Source organism: Esox lucius, chromosome 5, assembly GCF_011004845.1.
Source record: "Esox lucius isolate fEsoLuc1 chromosome 5, fEsoLuc1.pri, whole genome shotgun sequence".
NCBI classification, from domain to species: Eukaryota; Metazoa; Chordata; class Actinopteri; order Esociformes; family Esocidae; genus Esox; species Esox lucius.
The window spans coordinates 22,594,804-22,617,071 of NC_047573.1; the positions used below are offsets into that span (position 1 = coordinate 22,594,804).

Sequence of the window (22,268 nt, forward strand, 5' to 3'; positions counted from 1 at the left end):
AATAATAATCACGGCCTTCACAGTTATTCCTTCAAAACGATTTTTTTCTCCCCATCTGCACCTTTGCTAGCTCATTTTGAACCATGGCCATCTCTGCCTTACTGGGACATCCTGTTCTTTTAAGGGCTAATCAGCATCACTTCAGTTGATGTCAGGTGATTGCAGATGACCTTTGTATATGATTTGGAATGTGTTAAATCTGACCACAGTTAAATCGGTAAAGGGTGTGCGCACCTGTGCCACCAAGGTGTTAACATTTTAGTAATTGTATTATTGTTTAGAGAAATCACCTATTATATAAGACGGGTGAGTAATATGGGCGCACTGTAGAGTCCTGATGGGAGAAAGTAGATGGTAAGAATTGGCTGAGAATAGGCTTGAGTGGGGCTGTGTGGAATGGCAGGGGAGGGAGAGAGAAGGGCAGAATAGCTGCTCTGTAGAAGGGGAGATGGTACACTTGATAGTCCTATCTGCACAGCTGTGCCTCTGATTGGAGTGTGATGGAGAGCGTGATTGGAGGCCGCTCGGAGGAAGGCCCGACTGCTGCCACTGTAAAGCTGGCGCTCCTTCTCTCAACTCAGCCATAACACGGCCTGCCCTGGCGCCATGGAACCACCAACCTCCCAAACACCCCACGCCACACCCACCCAGGCGCACATACACACGCACACTCACTGCAGCGACGGCAGCAGCAGGGGAAACACCTTCGCCGTGTAAGAGCTGCCAGCGCGGTTCTGGGACACTGCCTCTGAATGAATGAATGATTGACTAATTGACTCAGTTACATCTATTTACCAGGGCGCACATTCAATTTGTCTGACATTTGCTGACAGGCCTGATTTTCTGTGTGCACTAATTCTTCTTTTATATTTTTTTATACGTCTTCATTTAAGAGGAGCACTGTGACTGACTGCATTATCGCCCCTGTAACTTCCACCACCGCGTCGTTTTTGTTGTTGCATTTGCACTGCGCTGCAGTGTTTCTGATACGGTCCATGCCAACCTATAGCATGTATTACCTGTGCTTTTGTTCAGGCTTTTTTTTGTCCTGCTGTAGTTTAATGAAGAGTTAGCACGGATGCACAGCACGGGAATTTGAAAAGTTAAAAGTCATAGTGAAGAAAACGAAAGGCCCGAAATCGCTATAATGTATTCAGGCCAAAGGTGTTCTTGTAGAGTTTAATCTCATCACCCGACGGCCCATGAGAAAGTCTGTGCTCCCCTGGGGCCACATTCTCTGGGCTGGGCCAAAATCCAGGCCCAGGCTTCCTTAGCCCCCCGTAGGCCTTGAGAACATCGCTTATCTAAGGGAAGCACACTGGAGGAATCACAGGCTTCCGACACCCCCCCCCCCCCCCCCCAACCCCCCAGCGTGGAGCCGTATTTTGTTTACTGGGACTCTAGTTATTTTACTGCCTCTCTTTTGAGCACATGCCAAATTAACTATTTCTATTTTCTCGCTTGGTTTTAAAGGCATACTCAGCGAAATGACGTAGAGGCAGAAAATAAACAACATGGTGCGGGTGAAAGGCTGTTGTTGTCCAGTGGCTGTCAGGCTGTACGAGTGTCCGAAGAGAACCCTTCGTATGTTACGGAAACGCTGTGTGGGATTATATGAGCGGTCTTGCATATCATGTGTGTTTGGTTATGACTTTTAGTGTGCTGGTAATGTGGTGTCTGTATGATTGTATGTGTGTGTGTGTGTGTGTGTGTGTGTGCACGCAAACACAAATGTGGGGCTAATTGTTCATGTGTATTTGTGAGGGAAGCGACCGAGGGGAAGGTCAGGAGATTTGGGAGTGTTCAGAGATGCAGGATGAAGTTGTTCTGGTTTGTTTTGGATGTGGGCCAGGACTTCAAGAAGAAAAACAATTTTGACACACACACACACACACACACACAAAACCACACATTGAAACACGGAAACACACAGACACAAATACACACACACACACACACACACACACACAGAGTCAAACACAGACACATGCACAGATCTCATGCGGACAATGCCATTTCTTCTCCCCCCACAGGCTGCTCCAACACTGCAGAGACCGATGGGGACCGACAGATGGACAGTTTGTACTTGAAGTCACTGGAGGGGTTTGTCACCGTGGTAACGTCAGACGGCGACATGATCTTCATCTCGGAAAACATCAACAAGTTCATGGGCTTAACACAGGTGAACCGAAACAGGAAGTGTGGTCGAAAACACAATCATTTATAACTCGGCGAGCTACGTTGAGGGTTTGGTTACGGAGATGTTAGAGTAAACACGCATACAGGTCCACTCATCCACCCAACATCGGCTGAATATTACGATGTCACATCATTCAGAACAGGCTGTTTCTCCCCTGGGTTGGGTTATTGTATGTACATTACATACAGGAACATCTAGAGTCAGAGAAAGAGAGAGAGAGAGTTGACCGTGTAAGAGGCTTGTTTGACCACAACACACAACCTGTCACTGTAGGGCTAGAACTCCACCCATCTCACTTCTGACACTGTCAGTTTTACCTAGCGTTGGTCTCTCTCACAACAACATCAGATAACCAATGCTGTCAGAGAGCTCCGTGTCGCTAGTCTCTTCGCATGCCGACGTTGCTAGTCTCTTCATGGGGCAGGTACAGCGTCACTGCCATGTATCGAAGGCCCTGTGTGAGGTCAAGCTGACGTGATGGTGTACATGTTCCTGTGCAGGTGGAGTTGACCGGACAAAGCATCCTCGACTTCACACATCCCTGCGACCACGACGAGATACGCGAGAACCTCAGTCTGAAAAGTGGTATGTAACATTCTTCTGTATGTTCACGTGAAAGAGCGTGATGAGAGTCAGAGCAGACTGAATACCTGGAATGTAGCATTTGCCATGGGAGAGATTGAGGGTTAGTAGATGTGTATGTGGGCTGGGACGAGGGGCAGAGACTGATTAGGGAGCCCAAGAAAACTAGGAGAGACCAGTATAGTCAGATATGCAGGGCGACAGGCCACAATGTTTCTAGGTGGAAAGGCTCGCGCACACAAGCTCATGCACACGTATGCAAACACACATGAATGTATGTGCACGCACACACACAGACACACACACAATAAACCATAGACGTTTAAAAATCAGCTCGTAGTCAACATATAATAACTTCTTACTAGTAATATTGGAAAGCCTACCATGCCATTTCAAACTGAAATGAACACTTGCTGTATGTTCTTGCAAATTACCTTCTTAGTTAACGTTTGTGAACATTCACAAACCAATTCCCCTATTGAATGTGCCTCAGATTCCAGGTCGTATCACCACTGCACTAACCTCTGAACAGCTCCAGTATATAATTGCGTAATGACACTAAAATAACAGCTATCATGGCTTGAAAATAGTGATTGTAAAAATAACATTCCCGGTGCATGCACACTTTCTGTTTCTCTGCGTCCAGCCTCCCCTCCAGTGTTCCTGGAGCTTGTGATCTGCTGTTTTGTTTTTGTTGCTATTTGAGTGAATTTCCTCTCGCTCCAGGGTGGGCTGCACAAAAGTACTCTGACTAAGGGCCTAGTAGGGGCCGGTTCCAAGGGCCCTTCCCGTCAGTTCATGTGCCCCCCTTAACAATCCTTATTACCCTCACCCGCATGACTTGGCCTGCCTCCACATTTAGTAGCCATTGTCTGAGGTATGTCATCTACGGGTGAACTCTGACCTTGTGCTGTAACAGCTTATGCTAGAATGTATCGATGACAACACTGAAAGCCTTCATGAACAGCCCTTTTGGACCGAGTTGCTGCTCTAGATAGGCAGAGGAATATTCCAGAAACATGGGTCAGAGTCCTTTCAAAGGGAATGTGCTTACTACATGAACTCTACTACGTGTGTTTGATTGAAAGAAATGTAAAGGAAATGTAATCTAAACCTTGACCTCTCAGAAAGATCGTGGCATGTAAATGGGAGATTAAGGTGAGAATGATCAATAAATGAAGCTCTGGGTGTTTCCTCACAGGCACTGGCTTTGGTCGGAAGGGGAAAGACATGAGCACGGAGAGAGACTTCTTCATGAGGATGAAGTGCACGATGACAAACCGCGGACGCACCGTCAACCTGAAGTCAGCCAGCTGGAAGGTGATTGGACCACACACATTACCACTATCACCACTATTCATCACCACTATCACCACTGTTCATCACCATTATCACCATTGTTCATCACCATTATCACCACTGTTCATTGCCACTGTTACCATTGTTCATCACCATTATCACCACTGTTCATCGCCACTATTAGCACTGTTTCTTGCCACTATTATCACTGTTCATTGCCACTATCACCACTATTCATCACCACTATCCATCACCACTATCACCACTATTCATCACCACTATCACCACTGTTCATTACAATATTCACCACTTTTCGTCACCATGATCACCACTGTTCATCACCACTATTAGCACTGTTCATCACCAGTTTTCATCACCATTATCACCACTGTTCATTGCCACTGTTACCATTGTTCATCACCACTATTACCACTGTTCATCATCATTATCACAAATGTTCGTCAACATTATCAGCACTGTTCATCAACACAATTAGCACTGTTTATCGCCACTATTTGCATTGCTTATGGCCCCTATTACCAGTGTTCATCACCATTATCACCACTGTTCATCGCCACTATCACCGCTATTCATCACCACTATTCATCACCACTTTTCATCACCATTATCACCACTGCTCATCACCATTATCACCCGCTGTTCATTGCCACAATTAACACTGTTTATCACCACTATAACCACTGTTTATTTCCACTTTCACCACTATGTATTGCTGCAATGACCACTTTTCATCACCACTATCACCACTGTTAATCCACTCCACTATATTGTAATCTATTACAACACCTCCACATTTTTACAAATATTATGTGTGTCACTGAGAATAGGACTGCAACATTGCGATCATTTCCTAAGAGATAGGGTCGTACTTGTACATAATATTACTGATTCTCTGCTAGGTCCTGCATTGCACAGGCCATCTGAAGGTGTACAACAGCTGTGCCCCTCGTGTGCTTTGTGGGTTTAAGGAGCCCCCCCTCACCTGCCTGGTGATGATGTGCGAACCCATCCCCCATCCATCCAACATAGATACGCCCCTGGACAGTAAGACCTTCCTGAGTCGCCACAACATGGACATGAAGTTCACTTACTGTGATGAGAGGTAACTCACCCTGGATGAGATGTACATTAACACTCTACCGGAAACACAGACACACAGAGAAACACAGACATGCACAGAAATAAAGCCATGCACAGAAACACAGACTCACAGAGAAACACAGACATCCACAGAAATAAAGCCATGCACAGAAACAAAGACACACAGAGAAACACAGACATGCACAGAAATAAAGCCATGCACAGAAACACAGACACACAGAGAAACACAGACATGCACAGAAACACAGACACACAGAGAAACACAGACATGCACAGAAATAAAGCCATGCACAGAAACACAGACTCACAGAGAAACACAGACATCCACAGAAATAAAGCCATGCACAGAAACACAGACACACAGAGAAACACAGACATGCACAGAAATAAAGCCATGCACAGAAACACAGACACACAGAGAAACACAGACATGCACAAAAACCTAGACACACAGAGAAACCCAGACACACAGAGAAACCCAGACACACAGAGAAACCCAGACACACAGAGAAACCCAGACACACAGAGAAACCTAGACACACAGAGAAACCTAGACACACAGAAAAACACAGACATGCACAGAAATAAAGCCATGCACAGAAACACAGACACACAGAGAAACACAGACACACAGAGAAACACAGGCACACAGAGAAACACAGACATGCACAGAAATAAAGCCATGCACAGAAACACAGACACAAAGAGAAACACAGACATGCACAGAAATAAAGCCATGCACAGAAACACAGACACACAGAGAAACCCAGACACACAGAGAAACCTAGACACACAGAGAAACCCAGACACACAGAGAAACCCAGACACACAGAGAAACCTAGACACACAGAGAAACCTAGACACACAGAGAAACCTAGACACACAGAGAAACCTAGACACACAGAGAAACACAGACACACACTGCAATACAGACATGCACACTGAAACACAGACACACACACCCACACACTGAAACACAGACACACACACCCACACACTGAAACACAGACACACTAAAACAGACAGGCACACACTGAAACACAGACACACACACCCACACACTGAAACACAGACACACTAAAACAGACAGGCACACACAGAAACACAGACACGCACACTGAAACCCAGACACACACCGGAATACAAACACACACAAAAACACAGACACCCATAGACACACACACACGCACTCAGAATAACACTAACTAACCATCCCAAACAGAAACAAACAGCCTAACACAGACACACTCTGAAACACAGACACACATATTTAAATAGTAGATCCTAGGCAGGAGAAGCAGCAGCTGCAGAGGCTGGTAAAACTCAAAATCAAGTGGGGTCACGAAACGACATATTATGCAAACACACACATACAGAGAAGCACGCAAACAGGCTGGGGTAAATGATCTGCTGATTGAAGGAGTTTGGCTTGGCAGAACCGGTGAGGAAAAGACATCAAGAATGACACACAAATATGACTCTCACGTCAAACAGCAGTGTGAACTGTTCTCTGGGTGCTTCCAGCGAAGAAGGCACCAGGGGTCCATCGTCACTTCCAAACCATGGCAACATGTCACTGTGACAACAGTGACCCCGGCGACAAGTCCGAGTTCCACCGTCACGTTGGGTGACGAAGGAGGTCCCCATTGGTCCTCCTTCCCCTTCTTGGCCGACCGCGTCACACTCAAAGACAGGGCGGCCATCTTAGAGCCAAAAACCGGTGGAGAAAAACATTCCAGCCTCCTCTGTGCTAGAAGTCCTACTGGTTGGGCCGTAATCTGATTCAAAGACAAAAGAATCCCTTTGAGAACAGTGTGTACCTTCCTGCCAACACGAGGCCCCGTTTGAGTTTTCTTGCATTTATGTTTTTTTAATTTAATCGCCGCACAAATCGCCTCTAATTACGCAAATGAGGTGAGGGCCCATGATGCCTGGAACATGTCGTTATGCTCATTAGTTGTCCTCGTTGGTGCTCCCACCTGGCTCTCCACGAGTTGATCTTGGACTGACCGCCGTGAGAGGAGAAAGGGCGGAAAGAGCTGAGAAATGTTTAGGTGATGTTAGTTTAAACTTTGCTTAACTTTCCACTCGTTCTGTGCTCAGCGGACCTGTTGCACCTGCAGAACCTACAGGAAACTTTAATGATGGAGGATTCTCAAGCCCCATGTGCTTGCAATCATCATTATTGCCGCTATTTCAACATTGCAGACCTTGTCTTAATACAGAATCTAGATGTTTGACCTTTTCTACAAATGTCTATGCTTTTGTAATAACCACCGACGATTAAGGTCCGCGAGCCGTTTTGCAGGGCTGGGTTACCTAACCGTTTCTCATTGGTGGAACTTCTCACTGAACCGAGTAGCTGCGCCGATTATCTGACTCTCGATCTGTTAAAACCCAACACCCCTCCTTTTGTTTGAAGATTATGCAGGTGTCTTTGAGGGAGTTGAAAGTTCTATTTTGTATCTAACATCCAAAACCGCACGACTGGAATGGGAAAACAAGTGAAATCGCTGCAGATAAAAAAAAAACGGCGTGTGGGTACAAGGCAGTGAGGCAGGTCCTATCTGTGCACCTAGCTAGCTGACGCCCCTGTGATGGCGACTCATCCACAGGAACTAATTAGTGAAATGGTTTTAGAACAGAGAGAGGCCTTCAGAAGATCCCTCCTACCCCATCCTTCATCCCTCCATCTCAAACCCTGCGGGTGCAGCTGTCCAGGGTTATGTAAGAACAGGACAAGAGAGTGCTAAGAGACTGACGGCCTGTATCTCTTTCTCTCTCACATACGCACGCCCAGTCACAGAGAGTATACTTGTTATTAACAAGTTGTGAACATCCCCCACAGTCCTTGTAGATAGGTCGTCTAAGTACAGGAACGGTAGAAATGCAGTCCATTACTGTCAGTTGACCAGTCCAACTCCCCGCATGTATAAGCTTTCATTTGATTGATCTTATCTACCCACGGACTGCCTTCCCCCGCCCCTAACCCGTATGCTGCCACTCAGCCAGTTCATGCCAGGGAGCTGCCCTGAAATCTCGCGCCCTCTCCTCCGAGGTGCATCTCGCAGCCACTTAGGAATTCTAAGGTCACCGCGTTAGCCTGGGAAGGAGGTTGTGACCTATAACCTCTACAGTTGAGTACTACTGAATATCACGTCTCCCAATTATTCAGTATCACATTCCACAATGCTTTCATCCTCTTATTTACAGAATGGATTGCAGGAGTCCTATGCCCTAGGGTCATCCCCCTGTTCATGTGGTAGCCGAGTTAAGGCAGAGAAATCGTAAGAAATCAAGTGAAAGGATTATGGGTATTACGAATATCACAGATCATATGAGGTCGCAGGAGTCCAGAGATATAGTGTTGCATGTCAAAGGGGAGAGAGTCGACCAGAACTCTGCTTGTGTTGTCTGTTCTGTTAAGCAGCGCTCAGAAGAGTTGAATCATCTGGATTAATGAGCAGACCGCATGACGACCTGAGTGAGATTAATATTTCCTGGAAGTGAGAGAGAAAGAGGGGGAAAATAAGAGAGAGGGAGTGAGGTAGAGAGGGAGAGAGGGAGTGAGGGAGAGAGAGAGTATGATAAAAGCTCCATTGAGGCCTGAGTAACTTAGGCTTCTCTCCCATTTCACATAATCAAGAAGGTCTTATCTGCTGCCAAAAAGCCTGTAATAGCAGAAATATGCCCCTCTCTGTCAGGACTTCACAAAATTTGAGATTCATGAATTGCACACAATGTTGTCAATGTTTTTGAAGGTGAGAAGGACTGAGGGATAGTCTTTGGGGTTGTTTAGTATTGCGTGTATATGTGTGGGTCTATGTGTGAGTGTGTGTGTGTGTGTGTGCGCGCAAGAGGCAAAGCAAAACCGACAGAGACGTTGTGCTACCTGGGTTAATCGGTGTTCTCTGTACGTGTGTGTGTTCCAGAGTCACCGACTTGATAGGCTACAGTCCCGAGGACCTGCTGGGACGCTCAGTGTACGATTTCTACCACGCCCTGGACTCGGACAGCGTCACCAAAAGCCACCAGAACTGTGAGTGTCCATACAAAACCCACCTCACTGCATCCTCGGAGGGGTTTGGGGGGGTGTTGTCCTTTCAACAGAATGATGGGGAATGTGTCTACCATCTGCGGATGACCTTCAATCTCCTCTTCGGTACCTTGTAAAAACGTATGAATCAGTTGGCCACAAACACGCGCGCACACGCTCGCGCACGCTATCCCTCCAGTTCTGTCGTGAAAAAAACAGTCTCTTAGCTCCGGGCAGATACTCAATTACTTACTCTTTCACCGACACTGATTGCCACAACATGCGAGCCTGCTAAAACGACTGAGTGAGAAAAATAATGTAAAAAAAAAAAAAAAGAGGGAGAGATTTATAACAAAGAGCGAGTGAGAGATAGAAAGAGAAATGGAGCGAGAAAGACATGTGATGTGATTAGGATCTGGCAGAGCTTCAGGGCAGGTTCTTAGTGAACTGGACTGGATGGTCCAGTCGGAGACACTAAGTCCTGGTTCCCAAGCTTTCTGATGTCATCGGTGTGTGAGAGAATAAGACAGGGCATTGGAGTAACTGTGCAGTACCCAGCGCACACGGTCGGTCTGTCTTTGGTATTTTGTTTTAAAGAAAACAGTGAAAGAAGCGAACTCGGTAATGCAATGTAGCTGTTTGTTTTGTGGCCGGATCATCTTTTTTCAGCTCTTTGATTCTCTATCGACCTAGCTGCCGGGTTTCATCATAATCAAACCAAGAGTAAAGGATGGGCAGATATGTAAGAAAAATGAAAAAAGCATTCACAGATTTTTGGCCACTGGTTGTAAAAGTGGAGCTGATGAGCCAAAACGGGTTCCTGATAACATTTCACAATTTCATGTACTGTATATCTAAAAAGAATGTTGGAATTTTATGGCTAACTGAGGTATGATAGAGATTCTACTTACAGATGCTGTACATATAAACAACATTTTAAACATCCTTCCCAAAATGGTTGGTTTTTGCAAAATAGATTTTTATTCGTAAAAGTACCATGCTTCATCCTTGGAGGGGAAGGATGAACAGCGAGAAAGAAAAAAAAATCACTGCTTCTTAGCCATGCTTAGCCTCTTGGTCCCACAAGCTTATATTTGAACGCTACATGGATATCAGTCTGGTCCGGCTGTGATTGAAACCGTTTGGGCATGGGGCGTTGAGAAAAGTTAATTTGAATGTGATTAGATAAACGAATCAAACCAGCAACACATGTGATGTAGTAACAAAGCATCATAATTCGCAACAACAAACCGTACTGTACACTGAGCAACAGCAATCAAACAAGCAGATCAGCAAGTGTAGCTGATTAACTTCTCTGAATACAATTATTGCCGTCTTTGTCAAGACCATTTGCCTATGAAAGGCAGCTTAGCCAGTGCCAAGCAAATATTGGGAAAAATAAAAAGAGTGAATATTTCTTTTTAATGAAAGACCAATAGCATTAGGTTTAACATTGCTGAATGTTCCTGAAAAATATGTTTGTGGTCATACTCGTCATCACCTTAGACCACACCCATAATTCATGAAAGTGCGCTGATTGCCCCGGCTAAACAGTATCCGGCTCCAAACTTAAGCCTGCTCATTACGACCGCACTGATATCCACTCGCGGGATCATGCGGCTGTGCACGGCTAGCTCCCTCTGGCCCCGCTGTCCGTCTCTGTTCAGTGCATGTGTATTGGTCTAACCAGCTGGCGAAACACAATACATGTTGACGTCCGACCCGCTTCTAGAACACAGAGAACACCAGAAGCCATGATCCGTCCCCCTGTAGCACTCACACACAACACCCTCGCTTCTAAACCCTCTCTCTCTCTCTCTCTCTCTCTCTGTCTCTCTCTTCTCCAAATTACATTTCAGATGCATGTGTGAGTTATGAATATAATTCAAAACAGGCCTTATTACATTAGCGTGGCTCTGCAGACCTGGGCCTGTATTAAGATGTCTTGAATCCCATTAGGGTTGACCTGTGACGGGGGAGATAAGAGGAGCGCGGGGTATCTGTGGTGACAGGGGACCAGGTGTCCCATATTGCCCCTTTAATGAGGCCCTGCAGTGGGATGGCTTCTATCCCACAGTGACATTTACACATCATTAAAGGCCTCTCTCTGTAACAGGAGAGAGGAGGGAATGAGGGAAGCACAATGACTCTGGATTGTGTTGTTCACTGAAAGCACATCTACCTGTAGCAGGGACAGTACTGTGGCCTCGTATGGTACTAGTGGATGGAATGTATGTGTGTCTGTGTGTGTGTGTGTCTGTGGGTGTGCAAAGTATTTTTTATATCAGCTGTTTAAAAGTGCTTTACGGACACCTGAAAGAGCAAGCACTGAATATCAACCGTTTAAGCACAGTGGCTATTAAAAAGTCCCCAGGAACGTAGGAAGAAACCTAGAGAGGTGCATGGCTCCATGGATAAACAAGTCTTCTTTTGGATGTAACTTTCTTTGTGGACGACAGGATAGTTCCTCTTCTGAAAATATTAAGCACTGCTCGTTCTTACTTTTAACGAGAGTTTGGCAGCATCAGCTGTCAAACCTGTCAGTACGTTGCCAGTGAAGTTCAGCTGGTGCCACATCAGAACAGTTCAAAACTGAAGTAATGGCTATTAGCTCCCTAGATATGTAGTTTTTATGCAAGAGGTCGATGTTAGGCCTCAGTTGACGCAAATACAATAAGGAACTCTGCGGTGTATAGCAGTTGGTTGAACGTGGTTATATGAAACCAAAATTAACCATGTGTTAAAACATGCACATCTTGCACTCCCTTTGCTCACTGTCATTTCAACATTTCTAGCAATGTTGTGCTTGTCAGTTTGTGAGCTGCTTAAGTTTGATCACTCCATGTACAGCCAGTTAATATCTAATGATGAAGTCGCAGAGTGGTTTAGCCATGTATAGATTCTTGAAGTGTTTTCTCAGAAGCCTGTGATCAATGAATTCTTAAGCTTTGTTTGATCAAAAGTTTTTTTTTTCCTGTGTGCTAAAAGTGAGATCCGACTGTTTTTTCTGTTTTTTTTCTGTTCCAATCAAGGTTTTAAACACCAATGCTGTAATAAGAAATGTTTATGTTACCAGGACGTTTCACCAGAACAGTAGCTTAGCAGGTAGAGAAAGGCATTGTGATACGCTCAGCAATGCAAAGACACAGTATTTGGAAATAGATTTATGTGAAACACTTTCTGCACGTTGTTCTGTAAAAATAATGCAGTATATTTACTGTTTTTTTAAGGTGAAAAAGAAAAGCATAATGAAACATATAAAACTTGTATTTGTGTGTATTAGTGTTTGTCAGCTGCTAAAGCCACAGGGTTGTGGGTTCAAATCCCACCTGTGACCAAGTTGTCAACTTAAACGCTAAGCCCGAATTATTTACAAAAATAGTGTAAAAACGTAATTGATTTAATTGCTGACCAGCAGATGTCAGTAAGCTGTACTGTAAACAGATAATAACATAGAGAAGGCAAATTATATATATATTTTTTTAAATAACAATTTGCTGCAAGGTCCAAAAAAAGCCTCAGTTGAGCATCACTAATTTGAAATGGCAGCAGCAATAGGATGTGAAGAACCATCCACGACCTGCACAGTCCGCTCCCTCTAAGCGTCCATTCAAACGGCCAGATGCGCTATTAGAGAGGATCTTTTTTTTTAAATAGCTCGCAACTGCGACATGCTGTACATTTGTTTCTAAAGAGGCTCTTGTGCCGAGTCGGTCAGGTTAGACGTCCCACTGTAGCAGCGATAGCTTTCCTTCTGTCAGCCCATGCGGTGCGCTTCACCCTCCAGGCACCTTGCTGTCGTTTTTGAAGATGGTATAGATTCATGAGCGGTCGGGTTAACACCACTGACTCAATGCACTTGACAGCCTCCTCTTACAGAGAATGGCTTCTCTATGCGTCTCCCTTTCCGGCCCTGACACACAGAGACGGCCGGGCCGGGTCCTCTGCAACGTGACTGGCCAGCAGAGCAGCACATGCTTTGGTCTGTGTTTACTCGCTCTAATCCTGCCCTGGGATGAACCCTATGACCCTGGCCCTGCTCCGTTCCCACGCCAGCCCTGGGACTGGGCCAACACACGCTGAGGACAGCAGCTAACTAGGCCATCTCCTCCTGCACTCCCCAAATACTGCGCTCGTATCTCTCCGTTCTCTCCTCATCCCCAAAAACGATTTGTCCTCACCGCTTTTCTTTCCTTCGGCGTTACCGTGACTGCAACCTCTCTCCTACTGACTGGGTTGCTTGCTCTCCAATTCACATCCATTCATCTTGGTTTTACACTGACTGGTTCTCCCACTCTCTCCTATATCTCTGTCTCTCTCTCTCTGTCTCTCTTCTATACAGTGTGCGCTAAGGGACAGGCAGTGAGTGGACAGTATCGCATGTTGGCCAAACACGGAGGCTATGTGTGGGTGGAGACCCAGGGCACCGTCATCTACAACACCCGTAACTCTCAGCCGCAGTGCATTGTCTGCGTCAACTATGTCCTCAGGTAGGGTCGTAGGTCAAGGTCAGAGGTTAGGATTATGATAGGTTTGGGCGGGGGAGGCCATTTGGGTGGTTGCATGCCACAAGCTGTCTGGATTCCTCAGACAGGGATTATGCTTAAACCCCTGGATGACATGTTGGTTCCATGGAGATCCTTGGAGGTGCTTGTAGTCCGGGACTTGGCGTAACATGTTCAAGACATTGTTCCAAACTGTATGAAATGAGGGCGAAAATGACTGTTCAGAAGAGTGGGTTATTCTTTTATCATCTGGAAAAGAGAACCTAATCTGGACGGAGGCACATCCCTGAGATTTCTCTGTCTCTCTGTTTGTTTTCAGTGAAGTGGAGAACAAGTCCATGATCTTCTCCATGGACCAGACTGAATCTCTACTCAAACCCCACCACATGAACAGCTTATTTAGCCAAACGGGGTCCACGGAGCCAAAGGAGACCCTGTTCGCCAAACTGAAAGAGGAGCCAGAGGATCTGACTCACCTGGCCCCCACACCTGGAGACACCATCATCTCCCTCGACTTTGGTCAGAACCGCCCCTCCCCATTGTATCCCATTCTACTGTAGACCTCCCTATATACTATATGATATGCAGTGTATATAGACCTTTATCCACCTTCTCATTAGGCTGCACAAAGTTGATTTAATTTTCAACAGAAAGACTTTCTCAAAAATAAGAAACAAACATCAGGAAAAGTAGCAAAAATGAAAGAGGCACAACTCTCTCTCAGACCGTGAAAGATGAACTATGCCTCCAAACTGGTCGGTACAAAATATTATGACGCTGCACCACTTCTGATATCAATGGGTTCCTGGCGAGGTCACCAAGTTTTTTAATAAGGCAAATTTTATACGATGTGTTTTTAAATTTCTCCCTCGCCTCGCTTTTGTAATGTGTTAATGAAGTTTGTTTGGCCTGAATGTGTCCACATAACCCAGTTACACCATCTGTGGCCTCAGGTAATGCTGTAACCTCTGTGGAATACTAAACATTTAGGGTTTATATTACTGTGTCCTGCAGGAAGGTCACCATTTGAGGAGACTCAACCTCCTCTGTACCCCAAGATGTCTCCCATGGCCCCACCCACTCCTCAGGACTGGGGCAGTGATGCACACAAGCCCTGTCAGGCGGGAGACATGTCGAGCCACATGGCTGCAACGTTCACGGTGGCCCAGGATCCCACCCCGGGAAGTGCCACTCCCAGTACTGCCACCCCCAGTCTAAGCAGCTGCTCCACGGTATATAACGATGTCTATCTATACTGTGTTTCTCCATGGTATATAACTATGTCTATCTATACTGTGTTTCTCCATGGTATATAACTATGTCTATCTATACTGTGTTTCTCCATGGTTTATAACTATGTCTATCTATACTGTGTTTCTCCATGGTATATAACTATGTCTATCTATACTGTGTTTCTCCATGGTATATAACTATGTCTATCTATACTGTGTTTCTCCATGGTATATAACTATGTCTATCTATACTGTGTTTCTCCACGGTATATAACTGTCTATCTATACTGTGTTTCTCCATGGTATATAACTATGTCTATCTATACTGTGTTTCTCCATGGTATATAACTATGTCTATCTATACTGTGTTTCTCCATGGTATATAACGATGTCTATCTATACTGTGTTTCTCCATGGTATATAACGATGTCTATCTATACTGTGTTTCTCCACGGTATATAACTATTCCTAGTTTTTCTCCATGGTATATAACTATGTCTATCTATACTGTGTTTCTCCACAGTATATAACTGTCTATCTATACTGTGTTTCTCCACGGTATATAACTATTCCTAGTTTTTCTCCATGGTATATAACTATGTCTATCTATACTGTGTTTCTCCACAGTATATAACTGTCTATCTATACTGTGTTTCTCCATGGTATATAACTATGTCTATCTATACTGTGTTTCTCCATGGTATATAACTATGTCTATCTATACTGTGTTTCTCCATGGTATACAACTGTCTATCTATACTGTTTCTTCATGGTATATAACTATGTCTATCTATACTGTGTTTCTCCATGGTATATAACTATGTCTATCTATACTGTGTTTCTCCACGGTATATAACTGTCTATCTATACTGTGTTTCTCCATGGTATATAACTATGTCTATCTATACTGTGTTTCTCCATGGTATATAACTATGTCTATCTATACTGTGTTTCTCCATGTTATATAACTATGTCTATCTATACTGTGTTTCTCCATGGTATATAACTATGTCTATCTATACTGTGTTTTCTCCACGGTATATAACTATGTCTATCTATACTGTGTTTCTCCACGGTATATAACTATTCCTAGTTTTTCTCCATGGTATATTACTATTCCTAGTTTTTCGTCAGGGTATATACTGTAGCTACAACCATTCCTATTACATAGCTACCATTATTCATTCCATGGCCTTATTCTATTTAGTACTACAGGCTCTGTTCCATGGATTATTCTAGTTATTCTATTGACCAGTACCACTTCCACAAGCTTTTCTTTCCGCTTCAGGTGAATGTGACCATGTGAACCAGCGTGACTGTATTACGTCCGTCTGCATTTTTTGTGCATCTGTAGCCTACTTGCGTGAGCGTGTGTGTTTGTCGTGGAGTGGGCACGGATCCTGGGTGTTGGGGACAGTGGGCAGAGTGTGAGTGGTGAGAATGGAGGGGGTGGAGAGTTGGAATTAACACTGGTCATTAAGTTACTCAGGCCTCAATGGAGCTTTTGTAGTTTCCTCTCGCTCATTCTCTCCCTGTCCCTCTGTCTTCACAGCCCAGCAGCCCAGGAGATTACTACAGCGAGAGAGAGACTGACCTGAAGGTAGAGCTGACTGAGAAGCTGTTTGCTCTGGACACAGAGAGGCCCAAGAGTCCCGGAAGCATCCAGGCCAGTGTTACAGTCACTTCACAGACTCATTTCACTTGTCACTCAAACGTGTGTCAGATGGAGACATTTTCAAAACAGCAATTGACAGGTTTCCTGTCATTTTGTGTGGTGATTCTCCCCAGCGCCACTAATTTTTTTAGGCTTGTTTCAGTATGGCTCCATCCACCTCAGAAGTTTTGATTTGATTCCATGTGACCCCCTCAGATGGACCTCAGCGATCTGGACCTGGAGACCCTGGCTCCCTACATCCCCATGGACGGGGAGGATTTCCAGCTCCACCCCATCATTCCCGAAGAGGCCCCCGGGGGGCCCGAGGGGGCTTCTGGCTTACCAGGCCACCCCACCACGCAGAGCAGCTTCAGCAACATCGCCAGCCTCTTCCAGCCCCTCAGATCCCCACAGTCTGCCCGCTACCAGTCTGCCGAGTGGTCCCGCGGGGACAAGAGAGGTCCGAACACCAGCCAGATGGGAACTATGGACCCCAGAACTAACCTGGCCTACACAGCCTCTACACAGATCCCATCCTACAATGGCTCCCCCTGCGCCCCGCTGTCCTCCATGGATGGATGTCAGAACATCCAGTGGCCTCCGGATCCGCCATTACACTACCAACAGCAGGCGGATGCCACGGCCGGAAGCCCAGCGTGTCAGAACATGCCGGTCAACAGGAAGCACAAGCAGAGGTACTGTACAGATGAGGTTCCCTAATGTTTCCATTCCTGGATACCAGCAAGTCAGTCAGACGCAGTCGAAGAATACCTACCGCAATGTCACATTACTGTTTTTAACATAGAATATCATGGCGGTGAAATGTATGAGGGCCTTCATGGTCTGTCCTGCTGATTTATTTCAGTCGGTTTCTTGTACTGAAGGACGTTCAAGCTGGAATACCATACAGAGATAGTCAATGTGATGTGGTGTCCTTTTGCAGGTCCGTGGAGAACTTTTTACAGGCCTACAAAGATATGAGTCCGGCCAGAGTTGCCATTGCCAACAACCTCAAGCGCTCCTTCACACCAATGATAATGGTACAAACCTTTTCTCTGCTTTTTCACCGATCATCAGCTATGATTCATGTCCATCTTAATTCTCTCATCCTGTGGTAAAACGCTACCTGAAATAAAATGTAAACACCATTTACAGATATTGCCTTTCTGTAGCAAGTTCGCTGAAACTAGTTTCCTATATCTGTACATATACACTGAACAAAATTCTAAATGCAACACTTTTGTTTTTGCCCCCATTTATCATTAGCTGAACTCAAAGATCTATGTACACAAAAGGCCTATTTCTCTCAAATATTGTTCACAAATCTGTCTAAATCTGTGTTAGTGAGAACTTCTCTTTTGCCGAGATAATCCATCCACCACAGGTGTGGCATATCAAGATGCTGATTAGACAGCATGATTATTGCACAGGTGTGCCTTAGGCTGGCCACAATAAAAGGCCACTTAGACAGATTTGTGAAATGAGAAATAGGCCTTTTGTGTACATAAAGTCTTAGATCTTTGAGTTCAGCTCATGATAAATGGGGGCAAAAACAAAAGTGTTGCGTTTATAATTTTGTTCAGTGTATATCCAGTGTGATGACTTTTAATGTTTTTGTAAGGAGATTGTTAAATGCTCAAACTGCAGTCTACTTTTAGTTAATTGAACTTCAATGTTGTATTTGTCAGGGTGACACGACTCCCAGTAAAATACCTGAGATGATGTGGAAGAGAATGAGGAACGAAAACTGTGGCGTCATGGATAGGTCTCTCAGCACCAGTTCACTGCCAGGTATGTGGTCCATCTGGGACATGATAGTCCACAAACAAATATAACTTACATTAGGATATCGAATAAAGGACTGTTGGTGATACCAAACTTAATATCTCTCGTCCCCCCTTCGTTTCCAGATAAAGGTATGCGCATACATGATGGGGTTGACCAGCACACCAGGTCTCTTCAGCAGCACAGGAAGTCCCAGTATCCAGGATGTGGGAACGATGGACCCAAAAAAAACTTCCAAGAACAGTGCTGCAACTACAGACAATATAGTATGCTGCCGTGTTCCAGGACAGAGTGTAAGTTTGCCTTTTCCCCCATTTTGTAATGACACATGACACTCCCATTTGTCATGTGTCATTACAAAAAAATATGTTCTTATCAAACCAATATCAACCAGTTGGCCAGGTTAGACATGCACAAAGTTGATTTGGACAAAACGATATCTTTTGTTATGGTTATGGATACCTTACGCTTGTTTGGCTGCTGCCCTGAAGCGTTTCCCTGTGTACTAACTAGCTCAATCTCATCGTGTGCAGGGGTGGCCAGTCGGCTTCTGGGCCCATCCTTCGAAACATATTGTCTGCCGGAGCTCACCCGCTACGACTGTGAGGTCAACATCCCTCTCCAGGGCAATCTGCACCTGCTTCAGGGCAGCGATCTGCTTAGAGCCCTGGACCAGGCAACCTAGACAAGGCTTCCTCTACCCTGCGTACCCCATACCTACACCCCTCCACTACTCCGATCTCACCTCTGCCCAGCGCCCTCCCAACCCATACCTTAGCCTCCACCAGTGCAACTTCATCCCAGACTGTGGCCGCAGCTAAGCCCTCTGTCCTAATCCCAAAAGACCTGGCACATATAACATAGTACCACCCTCACCACCTATCCCATAATAACGAGCCCCATAGGAGCCTGTTTCGTCGACAAAGCAACACAAAACCTGCCTCCTCCACGCCCATGTACCCCGTCATTAGGAAAATGTAGCTTCTGTTCTGTTTTTGTTGTCTTTGTTAACATAAATTATACACTTTTTTTTGTTACGAGTCTATTCTCATTGTTTGGAGATGAGATTGTATCTGTTTTGTGTTTTTGTTCTGTTCCTCCTGATTGTGCAGTTGGTAGCGGGGGGATTTTACACTTCATTTTAATTTCACAGTTTCTTTCTGTCTGTCTGTCTCGCTCTCAGTCTGTCTGTCCATTTGTCCATACAACACTGTCACAGATACACTAATAAACATAAAAGTCTAAAGTCCAGATTGAACTTTACCCACAGTGGGTAACATATATTAATAATATATAAATATATATTAATATATAAATATATTTATATATATATATATATATATATATATATATTATACATACATATATACATATATATAGATATATATAAATATATATATATAAATATATATATGTAATCTTTTCCTATTTCTTACAGTCTAGCTTTCTTCAAGTTCTGTTTGCCTAGTCAGTCTTTCACTGATGTCGGTTAGTTTGTGCCTGATTTTCCTTCTCAGTGAGAACCTGCTGGATAGTTACAGTGCTTGTTAGGCCATGAAGTTGATTCATTTAATTGGAGCAGATCCTTGACATAGGGAGGGTACTGTGGTCCTTTTTTTGGTCATTTTAACATGGGTTTAAAATGTAATCAGAATCAGGGAGACTTTGAATAAGGCAACGCAACTCACTATTGAAACTGAGACTGTTTCTGTATTTCCTCCCTTTCTGTTTCATTCTATTCTTTGAGGTATATTTCTTTTTGTGGATACCACTTTAAAGTTTCAATTTAACATCCTACGCACGTATTTAAAAGCAGAAGCTCTGAAGTTTCTATTATAATGTAAAAGATAGTGTTTTAGTGTCTATTTGCCTTGGTACTTTGCCTTCTCTACCCAGTAGATGCGGATCAAATCCCTGTGTTTGAGATGGTCCTCCATAGTGCAGGTATCTGCTATGTTTTAAGTGGCATTTTTACAGAGTATATGCAAAAGTATAAAGAATATTGTGGGCAGGCCAGTACTGATCTGTTCTTGCGCTTTAAAGAAAAAAAAAGAAAATGGAGAGAAAAAAATTGATAAAAGATATACGTTTTTTAAATTCCACTTTGACGTGTAGCATTTTGAATACTGTAAAACAAACGCAATTGACACAAAAGTAATCTATTTCAACAGTATCTAAAAAGTGATGGTGCTTCATAGCTATTCCCACGGGCAACTTTATACGTTTCTTGGATCCACTTTCATTAACACTGTATTTTGATGTTTTTGTTATTTTCATGCTGAGATTGTCTTCAGAGGTAAATTAACAGATACATGTGCCTTAACATTGCCTTAAGGTTGTTGCTAGGTTGATTCTGCCCAGTTTTCTGCCCTTCAAATGCACAGATTGACTCTGTAGAGAATAAAACCACACTAGCCTACACACATCCTGATGTTTAGCTTAGAGAGCCCTAGATTCAGATCCAGAATATCTGACAAAATGTAATAATTAGAATCCCATTCAGATCCAGAAAGTATTACTAGATGTACTGTAATTACAAGCCCAGTGTAGGCCTCCACTGGTGGTCATAAAGAGATGATGGCGAGGAGGGAATTTTAGAAAGATAAAGGGTTACATTCAGCACATTGAGCTACAGATGGTGGTCAATTATATTGTCTCCTTTGCACTGAAATGCGAGTGCAATAGAGCAGTATGTTGTTCTCTCTTATCAAAACTGTTTGAATGGATATTTGTACCTTGTAGGTATCTGCAACGTCCCACAGGTGAGATAACGCAGTAAACATGAATCACCTGCCTCTAACCAAATTAATTCTAATGTTAGATAATTCTTTCATTATTTTAGCAAAAATCTAGATTTCACTTTGCTATTTTTTCCCCGTTCTGTTGTAAAGCAGACAAATACGTGTTATACACGCAGTTGTTTAAGAAGACATTTGATTCGTGCAGAGGCTGCAATATAGTTAATCTCATCTGTATGTGTTGATTTAATGCGATTTTAGGTTGGTGATGAGTAATAGGATTTGATGTGATGTGAGCGTATACTTGAGGGTGTTATACTGAACACATTAAAAGACCAGTCGTCAAAATCGAAAACTCTGGCACTTCCCTTGACAGCTCGGAGGCTCATGCTTTGGCGATAAAAACATATCTCGAAATCAAAACGGTTGAATAGATTTCTGGGTTAGAGACCGTAACGGTTACATAAAGATAAAGCAATGGGTGGCAGACCTGTTTAAACCTGTTGAATCCGATGCAGCTGGTGATAGAATCGTGAGGCAAAAGGAAGACGGAGAGCGAAAGATAGACGGGTACTGAATTGTAAGTGACTGATAGAGATACATCCTGCTCAGCCAGCTCACTGACGCACTGATTTCACAACACGACTTCAGTCAGTATTCAGCTCATCTCCCTCTTTCTATCTTTGTTAATCTCTTTCCCTCCTTTAAATCTCTTTTTCTGTCCAACCCATGTTACTTTATAGGCACGTTGTGGCCAGCTAGCACATTTTATCAAAGACAAACCATTGCTTCCGCTGTTAATGGAATGATATCGACGCCATGAGTTCCTCCAAAGACTAGAGAAAATATGCTCGTTGAGCCAAAGTGGATGGAATGTGGGACGTTTTCTTACATGACACCCCAGATTAATTAAACACAGTATGAAATGGAAAATTGTGTACCTATATGTATTTATTTATTATATGGAACCAATAGGAGATGCGAATACGGGATTTTCTTCCTGCGGATTACAGATCGGACCACTGTAAGCTTACAATTACCTGGTTTTGGTCAATATTTTCGCTGTCACCCAGATATGCAGTATGTAAAATCATGCAAAAGTCACGCGAATTGCG

At 44.1% G+C, this 22,268-nt stretch overlaps 1 protein-coding gene across 2 annotated transcripts in view; it reads left to right on the forward strand.

The window, feature by feature from the left end:
• epas1b (endothelial PAS domain protein 1b) overlaps nucleotides 1–19,450 on the forward strand; it is a 44,671-nt gene extending 25,221 nt beyond the window's left edge. For both annotated transcript variants that reach the window (XM_010888790.4, XM_010888791.4), the window contains exons 3-16: nucleotides 2,034–2,182; nucleotides 2,701–2,785; nucleotides 3,984–4,102; nucleotides 5,002–5,204; nucleotides 9,136–9,242; nucleotides 13,582–13,729; nucleotides 14,064–14,263; nucleotides 14,759–14,976; nucleotides 16,529–16,642; nucleotides 16,847–17,325; nucleotides 17,574–17,670; nucleotides 18,319–18,421; nucleotides 18,541–18,708; nucleotides 18,949–19,450. In XM_010888790.4, the coding sequence (XP_010887092.3) occupies nucleotides 2,034–2,182; nucleotides 2,701–2,785; nucleotides 3,984–4,102; nucleotides 5,002–5,204; nucleotides 9,136–9,242; nucleotides 13,582–13,729; nucleotides 14,064–14,263; nucleotides 14,759–14,976; nucleotides 16,529–16,642; nucleotides 16,847–17,325; nucleotides 17,574–17,670; nucleotides 18,319–18,421; nucleotides 18,541–18,708; nucleotides 18,949–19,100 (2,342 nt within the window). In that variant the 3' untranslated portion in view covers nucleotides 19,101–19,450. The remainder of the gene's footprint in view (nucleotides 1–2,033; nucleotides 2,183–2,700; nucleotides 2,786–3,983; nucleotides 4,103–5,001; nucleotides 5,205–9,135; nucleotides 9,243–13,581; nucleotides 13,730–14,063; nucleotides 14,264–14,758; nucleotides 14,977–16,528; nucleotides 16,643–16,846; nucleotides 17,326–17,573; nucleotides 17,671–18,318; nucleotides 18,422–18,540; nucleotides 18,709–18,948) is intronic.
• The last annotated feature ends 2,818 nt before the right edge of the window (nucleotides 19,451–22,268 follow it).